Here is a 13468-nt window from a genome sequence, read left to right as displayed (position 1 = left end):
CCAGCAGAGCTGATGGATGGGGAGAAGCTGCATTTGTGCAGCGGCAGGGCTGCAAAGCACCGAGCACAGCCATGCCGAAACTAACAGGATGCTCATTCAGGCAAACTTGTTCAAGGAACCATTTCAGGTCAAATATCTGCATGACAAAACCAAGAGCAAACTCAGCTTTACACAGAGAGACCTTATCACTCGATTACCCAGGGATCATGACTGCAGGGATAATTTCTAGGAGCAGGGATGCTCCTCCAGGGTGTAAATCAGCATCACAGCTGCACTCAGGATCTAACCCTGCACCTTTGGGTCTGCAAGAGGAATCATTTGTCCAAATTTTCCTGGTGGCAAAAGTTATCCTGGTAATAAAAGACTAGAATTCACCATTTCACTCTTAAAAAAGGTTGGGTCAATTCAGAAAAGCAGAAGGATGTCTTAAATATTTATCTACACATTTATTTTATTTTTTTACTCGGGGAATTTTTCAGTAACACCTCCAGTTTCAATCTTCAGATGCATGCTCTGCAGCAACTCCACGCGTGCAGATGAAGGCAAAGCAGCCTTCAGTGGGAGTTATTTTATCAGAGATGTCCAGTGGTGGGAAGCTCTTTCCTTTTTTCTGCGGAGAGCAATTGAAAAACAAACAGGAAAAGGGCCATAATGTCATGGTCCAGCAAAACACAACTGTTTCAATCAGCAAAGAAGCAATCAATTCTCTCATGTAGCAGCTGATTTAAAACAAATGTTTCCCATTGCTGGGAGCGAACCCTACGGCAGGTCACACAGCTCTGGAGGAGCGCAAGGCTGATCCTGCAGATGTGATGCCCCAGGCTGTGCCCAAACCAACACGGGACAAACACTGCAAGCATCGCACAGGGATGTAAGCAGGGATGTTTAGACAAACTCATCTCACCTCCTGACAAACCCCACTCACCCCATTGCTCTTGCACGGAGACAGTTGCTGGCTTTTGACTCAAACACGTTTTTGAAAGCCATCCAGACCTCCTGCTGCAGAGCATCGCTGAAGGGAAACGCATGGCGGTGGAATTTCACCATTAGTGCCAAAGGCACTGCTGGCCCCAGGAAATCCCTGAGTGCCTAATGACCCCCCAGCCTCCTGGGAAGGGTCCTTACTCCTCCCTATTCCCTAAAATCTGCTACAGGCCACACTCAGAGCCACAGTGAGAGAGCAGGACCTTAGATCCAAGCCAGCATGGATGGTCTCTCCTAACTTAGCCAATTTGAAGTTGATGATTAAACTAACCGACTAAACTAGAGCCAGCTTAAGCAGTTTTAAAACTGTTTAAGCCAGCAAGTTTACACCTTTATTGATAGACACCTATGCTCAGGTGAGGGAGATGCCTTTCTGCTCCCTTTACGCTTTGTCCTTATGCCTCTTTGTTGGATTTGGGTGCTGGGACCCATCTCACATCCCTATACACCTGGCTGTGAAACGGTGTCCTCACACACTGGTGGTCTTCTCTGGGATATGAGGACTCCTAGGGGACAACTTGAATGGCCAAAAAGGTCCCTCAAGAATGAAGGGATATTGAATGACCAGCTCAAGCATCGGCATCTCCATTTAACACCTCCCAGCTTCCTCTCCCCCATGACAACAAGTCTCCTACTCCTCTGGTTGCAACGATCCTCCCACCTGGGACCACATGATCCAACCCAAGGAAGGCATGTTTTACGGTGCTCCCCACAGCCCTGTTCACCACCACCCCTTCTGCTCAGCCTTGAGGACATTTGGGAAGTGCGCTGTGGCCTTGGGCAGCATTATTGCAGTGTGACCCCCAGCTGGAATTTCACCTGGACTTCCCGGGGCTCAGACTACAACCCTCTCTCTTCACAGAGGGGTTGGAATCTGGTCCTGGAGCATTTGTGACCTGACTGAGCACTAGTGGCTAATGCAGGCAGTGGGCTCCCCGATAACCCTGAAGAGAGCGAAGAGAATGTTCTCTCTTCACTCCATTTCTACAGCTTGGGATAAGGCACACTAATCGCAGCTACAGATATTTAACAAGTCACAGAGATGTTCCTATAAAACAGCTACAAAGAGGCGTTCGTAGCAGAGAGGGCGAGACAGCTCCAAGTGTAGCTGTCTGCCAGGGCACCAGCTGCAATAAAGGAGCAATCTCGACAGACTTTGAACTTTTCCAGTGGTGAAAGAACAGGGAATATTAAGAAATAAAGTAAAAGAGGGAGCTTCAGCTGATGGGAGATGCACAGGCAGCGGAGCCGGCCACCCAACCCAGCGGGAAATCCCAGGGCACCCGGTCCAGCAACCCCTGAGCGAGGGGCTGCTGGGTGGGACGGGGGTACTTACGGCACAGGACAGCTGAAGAACATGGACTGAAACCCACCGAGGCTCCCCCAGCCCTGGGAAACTCATTTTGTGAGAGCAGAATGATTCGGACCAAGTCCATCCCTCGCTGGAACATCTTGGAGAGGCTCCTCTGTGTCGTCAGCTCCTTGTCCCCCAGAGAACAGGGACCAAAACCCCACAGAAATAAGTGCATGTGTCAGTAGGCCAAGGGGGCTGGGGACGAGCCCCACGCAGGCAGTCACCCGTCTCTGGAAAGGCAACCCTGCTGCTCGTGCAGCTTGTCCCTGGGGACATTTTGGGACACTTGCCACACCAGACCACCTCAACTGGGCCCCTCCTGCATGTCCCTGAGCCAGCACCTTTGGGCTGTCCTCAGGGGTCCCCACACAAGGGTGGCGTGCAGGGTCACCCCATGCAGGAAAGCTGTGGAGAAACCCCTCCTGGGGCAGAGCTGGCAGTGACATCTCTGCCCGTTGTTCACTGTGCCAGCCTGGACGGCTCCCACCCACCCAGGGAGGCAGGTCCCCCTCCCCTCCCTGCCCTCGCACCATTAACCTTTCAGCCCCAAAATAAAAGGTTATAAAAAACAACCAAAGCTCATTACATTCCCTAATGTGTTATTTGCATGGGAATGAGCTGGGAGCAATGAGGCAGCTTTCTCCTGCTGGGGAGGGGTTTGGGAAGAGGAAGGAGAAGAGCTGGGCATCAGGACCTGGCAGGGGTGGTGGGACCCAGCCCCACAGCGAGATGGGGCAGCCACAGAAGCGAGCAGAGCTGGACGTGGTTATGGCAGAGACGGACATGGTTACAGCAGAGCCGGAGAGAGCATCCCAGTGAAGCCCACAGCAACACAACCTCTGGCTCAGAGGCAGCAGGGCTGGTCCTCACCTACCAAAGAGATGGTGACAGTGGTTTCACCCCAGCACCTCCACCACACAGCCCACAGTGCCCAGAGGTCACTGCGGCTTGGACGTGCCCATCCCCAGCAGGTGTGGAGGGACCAGGACACAGACGAAACCAAAATGACCCACAACTCGGGGAAAATGAAATAAAAGCCTGAGTCGGAAGGTGGCAAAGGCAGCAGGCGGTGGAAGTTCAGACACTGGCCACCAGGACGGGCAGGCAGCTCTGCCCTGTCAGATGCAGGGACTCACTGTCCCCCCGTAAAACAGCCCCTTGAGTATTTTATTTGACTGGGCTGAACCGTGATGACATGAGGTTTCAGGAGGGACATAACCCTGGCGACATAATTTCAGTTCTTAGCACCTTGCTTTTACTTTTGATGGGAAATTGGGAGCAATCAGACATTTCAGCTGTGCAAAGCTTCACCAACTGAAAGCCCACCAAAGCCCCAGTCCCCCAGCCCCAAACCCACCAAAATACTCTACTGTCTGTACCAGAGGTTTGGCCAGAGGGATGGGGCAAGCACAACCGATTACTGCTAGATTACCTTCCATCCCACGGGGTAAAACCCTCCAAGGCCAACAGGGCCAGCTGAGACCAGGGGACAGCCAACCCTGGTCACCTCCCAGCTTTCCAAGCACCTCCAACTGCAACCTTGGTGGCAGTGGCAGAGCGGGACTGTGAGACCAGCAGCTCCAGCACTGGACTCTTGTCACTCATTTTCTCACCAAAGAAGCAGCGGAGCAGGGAAGCGGGGTGACTCCAGGCACCCCAACAGCAGGAAGACCAGGAGCCAGAGCTCCCAAATGGTTACGTGTGCTCCTGGGCAAAACGAAGCACACAATAAAGCACTCATGAGATCGGCGCCTTGTGTCCCCCTTGCCTTTGGAGCTACCTGGCAAAGAAGGAATCCAGCTGAAGACGATGGCGAGCAGCCCCCGGCGTCCTCAGGGAGGCAGGTAGCCACATGGCATGAGGGCTTCGTTTGGTGGGAGAACGATCCCCCATCACTCTCCTGCAGGGAGGGTCTCGGCAGCGGTGGCGTAAGCTGGCTCTCGGGGGCTGGAAACAAAGCCGCACTGGGATGGATACTCCTGAATATATCAAGCAATACTGCCTTCCAGCCTAATCATTTATTAATCCCATCTGCAACCTAATTATTAAAAACCTTCTCAACTCAATAGCTGTAAATGCTGCACCAGCCAGGCGTCCCCAGCAATAGTGCCAGGCTGCATTTCCAGGGAGCAAATCACACCCTGAAACCCTAAGCTTTGTTTAAGAAACATGTGAATGCTCTTACTGTGGCATGAAAGAGGGCGATACAAAAAAAAAAAAAAAAAAAAAAAAAAAAACCTGAAAACAAAAAAACAAAACCCCAAGAAGTATCAAGGACTCATTTGTTATTATGCCACCGCACAATGAAGGGATCCATTGTTCCCTACCTGAGGTAACAACGCCTTTGAGAAAACACGAGTGCTTTTCCCAATGTGCTCTTTAAAAAATGTCAAGACCAAAGCTGCCGGAGGATCGGGGAACAGCTGGAAAAAAGATAAAATAAAACAGCTAACAGATTATCCAGAGGGTTTTCACACTTGATCTGTAAACACTCTTTTATTTAATAAAAATAATCATCCATTATAGCAACTTCTGCTCGTGGTCTGTTTGTTGTGTGTTGTTTTTGTTTTGTTTTTTTTTACAGTAAAGCACAGTTTATTTGGTTTCCTCACCTCTTGAGGATTCAATTCTGAAAATGCAAGTGAATGTAAACATTGCTCTCCAGGTCCCAAGATGCATCTGGGGACCCTTGGAGTTAATTACAAAGTCAAAAGAGAGAGCAAAATCAACAAAACACTTCCCAAAAGTAAAAAGGTATTTTCTTTAAAGTTGCTTCCTGTGCACCATACAACTCCAAAACAGGCAAATTCATCTTATACATGAGACTTACACAAACTTTGCTTTCTCCAAAGAATTTCTATGACTTGTCAGTAAAGCTATTTTCATAACATTAAAAGGCTCACAGACTCACTTATTGTGATGGATCAAAAGTTTTTCCTTTTAATATTGTCCAGAAATTTCTTCATGGCACAAGGACGTTAGATTTGTTCTGTCCATTTTTGTATTATTTATTTTTTTTTTAGCAGAAAGAGCTGAAAGACATTCCAGGAAAGGAGTGTAAAAGCAGTACTAACTCTCTCTCCTGCTCCAATCTCACAATATTTACACATTTCTTTTTTCTTTTTTAAAAAAAAAAAAAAAGCTTAATTACACTATAAAATACTGGAAAAACTGTCAGTTAAGTTTCCCATTTCAGAGTTTTGCCCTGTATAAGACTGAAAGAGGGATGCTTTCCCATTTCCTAGGAAAAATGAGACTGGCAGAATAAAAACTGAACTCTTCGCGCTTAATGCAGACAGGTGGAACAGCCCCTGCGCTCAAACCCCCTCCTCCTCTGCGGGAAATCCCGCAGGAGTTAAACCATCACAAATCCAACAGAAATGAGATAACGTGATGTATGGAACTCTGCTGTTTGCTTTGAAATGTTATCTATTTACAGTCGGAGGCGGGGCAAGCGAGTTCGCATCAAACACGTTTGGGTGCTGCGGCGGGGTATAACATCAACCCAGATTAACTCGTCGGGAAGCTTGGCCGGGTCCCAAGCCTCGGGTTGCACGGGATATTGCCTGTCACTCCATCGCCCGGGACGTCCCTGCCTGCACAGCAAAGCCACCGCTCCGTCAGGGTCTGCTTTAACGAGTAGCGAGGGGGCAGTTACCACCTCAGCTGCGTTGTATCACAGGCAACATAGAAATTAAAACGGAAGAGAAATAGCCAGTCTGGTGAGTTCTGTGATACTAAGCTTTATAGCCAAAAAAAAAACCCCCGACGGGATATTGGCAATTTTGGTAATATTATCAAACTGTCAGGTAGGGGGAATGGCTCTAGTTGTTCAGCGGTTTTGAGTGAGGTGGGTTTTGGGGGGTGGGAATAGAGGGACTTTCAAGGTGTCAAAGATAATTAAAGCATTCACAGTTTCAAAGCTGCTTGCCTTACAAAAATTAAGACATTCAGGTTCAGGGATACAATACTGTATTTTACAAGGGGGTTAAAATTAATTACACATACAACAGGAGAAAAAAAAAAAAGATACAATAAAAAAGCCAACACCTCTGGGGTGGCATACTCCCTCTTTGCTGTTCATCTGCATGTCGCTTTTCTTTAAAGAGTCAAAGTGAGCAGTCATGGAAATATCCACTGAGATTCTGGCAAAAGAAAAAAAAAAAACTAGCAAAACAAACCAAGTCAAAAGCCATCCTCCCCTGGAAAGCCAAATGCCACGGCTCAGACTTCCACTTGCCTGCTGCTCCTCGCTGCTGCTGCTCGGCGTTTCCATAGGCTCATCTCGGGTTTTAAAGGCTTCCTGCTCACGAGCTGAAGGAAACCATCCCATGCAAGCACAGCCCAAGAGAGCCATGCCTTATTCTCTTACAAAGTCTTGAAGTAGTCCTGCCTATGGCAAAGGGTCCTTCAAACAATCCTTTTCCTCTCTATCCTGCAGAGGATCCTTTTGAAGGCCCGTCTGAAGTCGTGGTTGAAAATGGTATAGATGACGGGGTTCAAGGAGCTATTGCAGTAACCAAACCAGAAGAAGAACTTGAAGAGGGTGTCGGGCACGGAGCAGCTCTTGCAGACGGCCGTCAGCGTGTAGGTGAAGAAGAAGGGGAACCAGCAGATGACAAAGACCCCGATCACCACCGCCAGCACAAAGGTGAAGCGCTTCTCCCGGTTCTGCCTGCCCCTCCACCGGGACCCTTTGGTGTTCCTCTCCTCCTCTGCCTTCCTGGGCAAACTGTCCCCAGGTTTAATCTGGCTCAGTTTAGTCTTGGTCTTTCCCCTCGACGGTCTCTCTGTCTTCTTACACTTGTTGTTCTCCTGGTGCTCAGAGGAAGAGGTCTCCTCCATGTCTATGCCGTTGACCTCTCCCTCCTGCCCGCCGCCACCTCCTGCTGCCTTCTCCCCATTGAGCTGGGCTGTGGCTGGCAGGTCCTCCTTGTCGGCCAAGCCATTCTGCCTCTTCTCGGGGCGCTCTGCCCGCTTGTTTGGCGGTACCCTGGTTCGCCTCTTGGCTATCTGGTAGATGCGCATGTAGACAAGGATCATGATGAGGCAGGGGGCAAAGAAAGAGCCGATGCTAGAAGAGATGATGTACCACTTCTCATCGTTGATCTTGCACGCTGCCACCCCCTGGTCAGCCTGCTCCCCACTCTTCTTCTCAATGGAGATGAGCGGCGGGAAGGAGATGACAGCCGAGATGACCCAGACAATGAAGATGATGCACTTGATGCGGCGTGGGGTACGCTTGAGGTTGTACTCGATGGCTTGTGTGATAGACCAGTAACGGTCCAAGCTGATGGCACACAAGTGCACGATGGAGGAGGTGCAGAACAGCACATCCAAGGCCAGGTAGATCTCACACCAGACTTTGCCAAAGTACCAGTACCCCATCACTTCATTTGCTAGGGAGAAAGGGATGACCAGCGTGGCCACCAGGATGTCGGCCGAGGCTAAGGAGACCAGGAAGAGATTCTGGGGGGCCTTCAACGCCCGGCTGGTGAAGACAGCGATGATGACCAGGACATTGCCGAAGACGGTGAAGAGCATGAGCAAGCCCGCCAGGCTGATGAGGGTGATGGTGGTGTGCAGGGGGTACGGCGTACCCCAGCCCGGCCCGGCCCCGCTGTCGTTGAAGGTCCCGTTGGTGCCGGGAGGCGGGTAGCCCTCCTCCTCCTCCAGCTGCCGCTGGTACTCCATGGAGGAGAAGAAGTGGCCCCTCTCCGTGAACGGGCGCTCCAGGTTAAACATCAACCCCGCTGGCGTGGACACCCCCGCCCTTCGCCCCCTGCCCCACCCGGCTCCGCGGGGCTCCGCGCTCCTACTGCGCCGCCGGCCGGGGCGGGGCTGCTCGGCGGCCGCCGGGGGGCTGCGGGCGGCCGCGGCTCATGCTGGGGGGCTGCCGGCCGGGAGCCGCTCAGCGGAGCGCGGAGAGGCGCGGAGTGGGGCCGGGGCTGCAGCCGGCGGCGGCGGCGGCTGCTGCTGCTCTGCCTCGCTCGCCGCCGAGCCGCTTTATAGCCCCGCATCAGGCCGGGGCTGCCGCGTCAGCCCCACGTGGGGAGCGCGCACACACACACACCACACACACACACACCACACACACACACACACACAACCGCGCAACCCGCACACCCCCCGCCCAGCCCTTCGGCCCCCCAGCTCCGCCCCGGCCGCCCCCCCTGCACACCCCCCGCACACTCGGGTGCTCACGCCCACCCGCACCTCAGCCCTTACACACGCACCCCCCCCCCCCCCCCCAGCCCCACCGCCTCGCCCCGCCCGGCCCCACGCCCAGCCCGCGGCGGGAGCGGCTTCATCCCGCCCGGATGGAGGAGCGGAGGCCGGCGGGTGGTACCCGGGGGTCGGGGGGGGATGCGCACCCGGGGGAAGCTGGGGCAGAGGCAGCGGGGAGCGGGTGCGTGTTCGTGGGGGTGGGCGCGCGTGGGGAGGGGTCTGACCACCGCGCAGCCCGTGGGACTCCGGGCACCCCCTCGAAGGTGCGGCCGGGGGCTGCTCCTGCCGCCGCCGGGGTGGAAGCTGCCCGCCCCGTCCCGCGTGTGCGTGGGGAGGCGTCGGGGGGGCTCTGCCGCGGCGGTGCGGCACCGCTCCGGGTGCTGGGACCCCCCGGGGGCAGCGCTTCCCCCATCACACCCCGGTGTCACCCGGGCTGGGGAGGAGCTGGGCTCCCGGCCCCGCCGGGGGGGAGCCCCGCGGGCAAAACCCTCCCCGCTCCGCGCTGCCGCCGTGTCGGGCGGCGGCGGCCCCGGGCAGCGCGGGGGGGCAGTGGCACCTGCTGGCCACGGGGCCGAACTGCACCCACCGCCGGCCCACCCGGGGCCGAGCCCCAGCCTTCCCCCCACCGCCGGGCTGGGCAGCCCCCCGAGGGGCGTCAGGAGGAGCCCCGGCATCCTGCTCCGCAGGGAAACGCTCCTGGCCGGGGGGCGAACAGCTTCCCCGAAGGGAAGGATGGGGCAGAGCACCCAGGGATGGGGGCGGCACCCAGGGATGGGGGCAGCCCCCCCTACTGTCATTCCGCCCCCCAGTCTGGCTCAGCCCCGGCTGCACGGGCCCCCCTGCCCCGCACCCACCCCACAGCACCAGACCCACAGCAGATTTCCTCCTGGGCCCTCCTGGTTGCCTCCCCCGTGCTCCCCACTGTCTCTCTCCAGCCCCATCGGCAGGAGGGAGGGAGGTGGGCAGCAGGCCCGGGTGGGGAGCTGCCCCCACAGCCTGCCCCATCCCTGGGGAGCATCCCCAGGGGCTCCCCCAGCAGCACAGGGGCTGGCGTCACCCACCTGCACGGCTGCAACAGCAACACGGGACCTTTTTAACAGCAAAAGAGCAATAGTGACGTACCTGGTAGCCCACCCGGCCCCCAAAGCTGTCAGCTCTCAGCATGTACGGATTACTCACCCGTATGGCATACGGGCTCCAGCCCTCCTCGTCTCCTTCACAGTCTCTTCTCCCTCATTTTCAGAAGGCTCTAACGATGCTCACTTGGGGCTCCAGATTCAGGCAGCTCTCAATTAATCGCCGTGCTGAACCCTTGGGCCAATGAACGTTATTTTCCTCTGCGAGATGGAGGAAGCCCTGTCATCTTTGTCCCTGCGCCACTCACCGTGTTATAAGCCAGGCCCAGGAGCAATGACGCCCGGGAGAGGGGGAGCAGGAGTGGTAGAGACGGGGTCTGGGAGCAGGAGAACACAGCCTCCACAGCTGGCACGGGGCAGAGCGAGGGAAAACGAGGGGGAATCTCACTGTTTGAGCAAGGGAGTGCGGGACCCACTGTGCCGGTTTGCCTCGGAAAAGGGCAGGCTTCAGGGAGTGACTTAAAACCTGTAAACTGAACCCAGATGACCAACGTGCACACACAAAACGTCTCTGCCTGAGTGTAAATGCAATGTATAACCACAGACTTCATTGCAAGGGGCAAGTGGAGACACAAAGGATGAAGGGACTCACCTAAATCCATGGCAAGGCCAGGCGGGAGGTCAAGGAGATGCTGGACTTTGTGAGCATCTCCTTCCTTCTGCTCGTTGCCCGTGACTTGTGTGCTCTGCAGGAGGACACGTAGCTCTGCCCAGCAGTGGATCTTCCTCTCCCTCAGATGTGGGATCTGCAGGGGCTTGAGATCCCCCCTGGCAGAGACCTGCTTGGTCACTGCTTGGATGGAAGGACCCAGAGAGAGAGAGGGTGCAGGCCATGCCCTGCCTGACATGGATAACCCCTTCTCTGACCAGTTTGACCCCAGACATAACAGTCCACCTGCACTAAGGCCACCAGGGACTGTCTGAGATGGCTTTGCTCCAGACCTAGGCTGGTGCCTTTCTGGAAACACCCTGCATGACCCCATGCTCTCTGCAAAGCTGAGCTGCGTTCCCCGACACAGGCAGAGAGCAGATTTAAATAACAAAACACGACCAGCTGCCTTGTTTTTCTGTCCTCTTTTGTGGCTGGATACCCTCAGTCCACCTGAAGCTAAACCCAGCCAACAACATCGCTCCTGAGCCACCGCGTCGGAAAAGCAGAGCTTTGATCAGGGCTCTTTGCTGGGACAAAGAGCGTGAGGGGGGACACAGGAGGCCAAAAGCCTGAAGAAAAGGGTATGTTCCAGAAACCACTGGAAAGAGAATGCTCTGCAAGCGGGGGACAGCTGGGATGGCATTGTATTCCTCTTGGAGAGGAGAAAACCTGCCTCATCAAAGGCACTTTTCCTCCCACCACCACCATCGTTGTGCGAGTGACATCTCTGTGATTTTATTGACACCAGCAGCACTCAGGGCTGTCTGCAGAGTGACTCGGTAACGCCAAGTCTCCCCTTTGTTTTCTCTGCAGGCCATCTTGTGGCTCTGCCCAATTCTTGAGATGAAAAGTGGTCGGAAACTGCTGGGGCTGGCAAGGACCCTTAAGATCTCATACGACAACCCATGGCGCACCCTGTCCCACAGGACGGCCGTCTTTACAAGTCTATGCCATGCTTTATGGTAATTTGTAATACTCATAAAGCCTCAACTCCCGGAGTCCTGGGATTAAGCAAGAAACTTGATTTTGTAGACCCTGGAAGACTGTAGAGAAAAGCTTCACGGGGAGAAAAACAGATAGTAAATAAAATTTTTAAATCAATCCCCTGGCATTTGCATACAGATGCTCAATTTTTGAATGCGCGGTGCTGACAGCATTGATATGAGTTTCAGGGACTCTGCGGTTCGAACTCAGTTAACAAGTGTCTGGCAAGACAGCCCAGAAAACAGCCTGTTCTCCAGGGGCATCGCGCTCTGAGGAGCCACGGGAGCCTGCCCTTTCCCTGGGAAAGCAGCCTGGTTTCTCAGCAGAGCCCCGCAAAGAGCCGGGCTCGCCAGGCGAGGTGGGACAGCCTGGGTACGCGCTGACGAGTGAGACTGAAGGCTATCGATCCTCCTCTGACAGCTCCCCCTCCGCCAGCCGCCGTCCCGGGCGGGCGGCCATGCCCTTTCCGAGGCGCGGCAGCGAAGTTTGTGTTCACACGTGTACCTTGAGCGCATCCCCTGCAAACAAGGTGACCTTTACAGCCGTGTTTGGGTCATTAATTAGGCACACCGCTTCCATGCTTATACATCTCTTCCACCCGCCAGCTCCGGCATCGCTTCCAGCATCGCTTCCAGTGGCAAGGGTGGAGCCGGGACCACCCTCCCCTGCTGCCTCTCAGGAGAGGGAGCTGAGAAACGTTCGTGGGGTCTCGGAGCTGCTCACAGCACGAAGCAAATCACATACAGGGAGATAATCTCTGGAAAGAATTGCTATGGTAATAAGGCTGCAAAATGTGTGTTTTGAACAAGCAGCCCCAGGAATTGTTTATTTCCGGAAGAGCAGTGAGATTCTGGCAGGGAAAAAAAAAAAAGTAACGAGAGCTGCCGAAGGATGGAGACTTGGGTTTTGGACAGGCTGGTTCGGGGTTACAGAGGCTGGACACCGCTAAGGCGAGCTCAAGGCATGTCAGCACAGCCTCCTGGGGGACCACGCGAAAAGGCAACCCCTAGAACAAGGTGCTGGAATTATTTCTCGGCAGAAGCTTTCAAGAGCAGCTCTGTGCTGGCTTGACACAAGCCCTCAAAGAGGGGGGGGGCCGCGGGTTGGAGCCGTGGGCGCTCTGCGACCAGCGGTAAACAGCAGTGGCAGTCTGCGTTGTGTTAGGAGAGCTGTGGTTTGCTCGTTTGCACCGATCTCAATATTTGCATATCCGTGGCAGGAAGCCCTTGTTGTAGCTGTGGATTTTGATCGTGTTACTGGGTATATTCGAATAAATAAAAGCAGGGTGTTTTCGGGAAGATTTTCCTTAGTAACTGGGCTCTGCTGGGGGTAACGCACTGAAATCCCATGGCTTGTGACACCCCATGGACTAACAACTGAATAGCCCTTCACGGCAGCTTCGAGTTGGCCATTTTTCCTGCAGGCCTAGGGCAAGCTGGCAGAAAGGCACCCAAGTCACACAAAAAAAATCACTTTTCCCCTTTGCTGTGCTAACCCCAGGAGGAATAACACCGCAGGAGCTACCAGGGGAAGAGGCACAGACCTTCTGCAGGCAAACCTGGCGTTGCTGGGTATATCATGGTGCCGCTGCAGAGTAATAAAAAGTAATACAGCAAGCACACCTGCCATTCCCAGGGAGGTGTTTCAAATACCGTAATTCTTATTTTTCTTCTTTCATTTTAAAAACTGATTTTTAAAAAAAAAAAAAAAAAAATCATCAGAAGTGTGGCTGGTCCAGCCACCGCTCCAGCTGCCTCGGGACCCCAGGCACTTTTCCTGCTGCGCACACGTTCAAACCCACAGCCCTTCCTTTCCCCTGCGCACGCGGGTTTGGGTTTTGCTCTTTTCATAGATCTCGTAGCAACGGCCTCTGCAGAGCCATGTTTCTCCAACAGAGTTTGTCTGGCCTCAGCTGCTGGATGTACTTTTCCGAGTTATTTGAATAAACCAGTGGGAAACGGACGGCTGCGATAGCAGTCTGTGCTCGCACCTAATCCCCTGGCGAGCAGGGACGCTGCCGCAGGATCAGATGTTCAGAGGGGAAGGGAAGGAGGGACGCTGAATATTACCCACAGTGGCAGTTCTTCACCACCGCCCATCTGCAGAGAGCTGGCTCACAGCAGCACAAGG

General features: G+C 54.3%; 1 protein-coding gene across 1 annotated transcript; it reads right to left on the bottom strand.

The window, feature by feature from the left end:
* Window positions 1-4815: 4815 nt before the first annotated feature.
* Window positions 4816-8294, bottom strand: ADRA2A (adrenoceptor alpha 2A). Its single transcript, XM_074592521.1, has one exon. The coding sequence runs from the start codon at window positions 8081-8083 to the stop codon at window positions 6749-6751; it is 1335 nt and encodes a 444-aa protein (XP_074448622.1). The 5' UTR covers window positions 8084-8294; the 3' UTR covers window positions 4816-6748.
* Between the last annotated feature and the right edge of the window lie 5174 nt (window positions 8295-13468).

This window comes from Larus michahellis, chromosome 6, assembly GCF_964199755.1.
Source record: "Larus michahellis chromosome 6, bLarMic1.1, whole genome shotgun sequence".
NCBI classification, from domain to species: Eukaryota; Metazoa; Chordata; class Aves; order Charadriiformes; family Laridae; genus Larus; species Larus michahellis.
The sequence above is the reverse complement of the archived record's forward strand: the minus strand, read 5'-3'. Positions and strand labels throughout refer to the sequence as shown.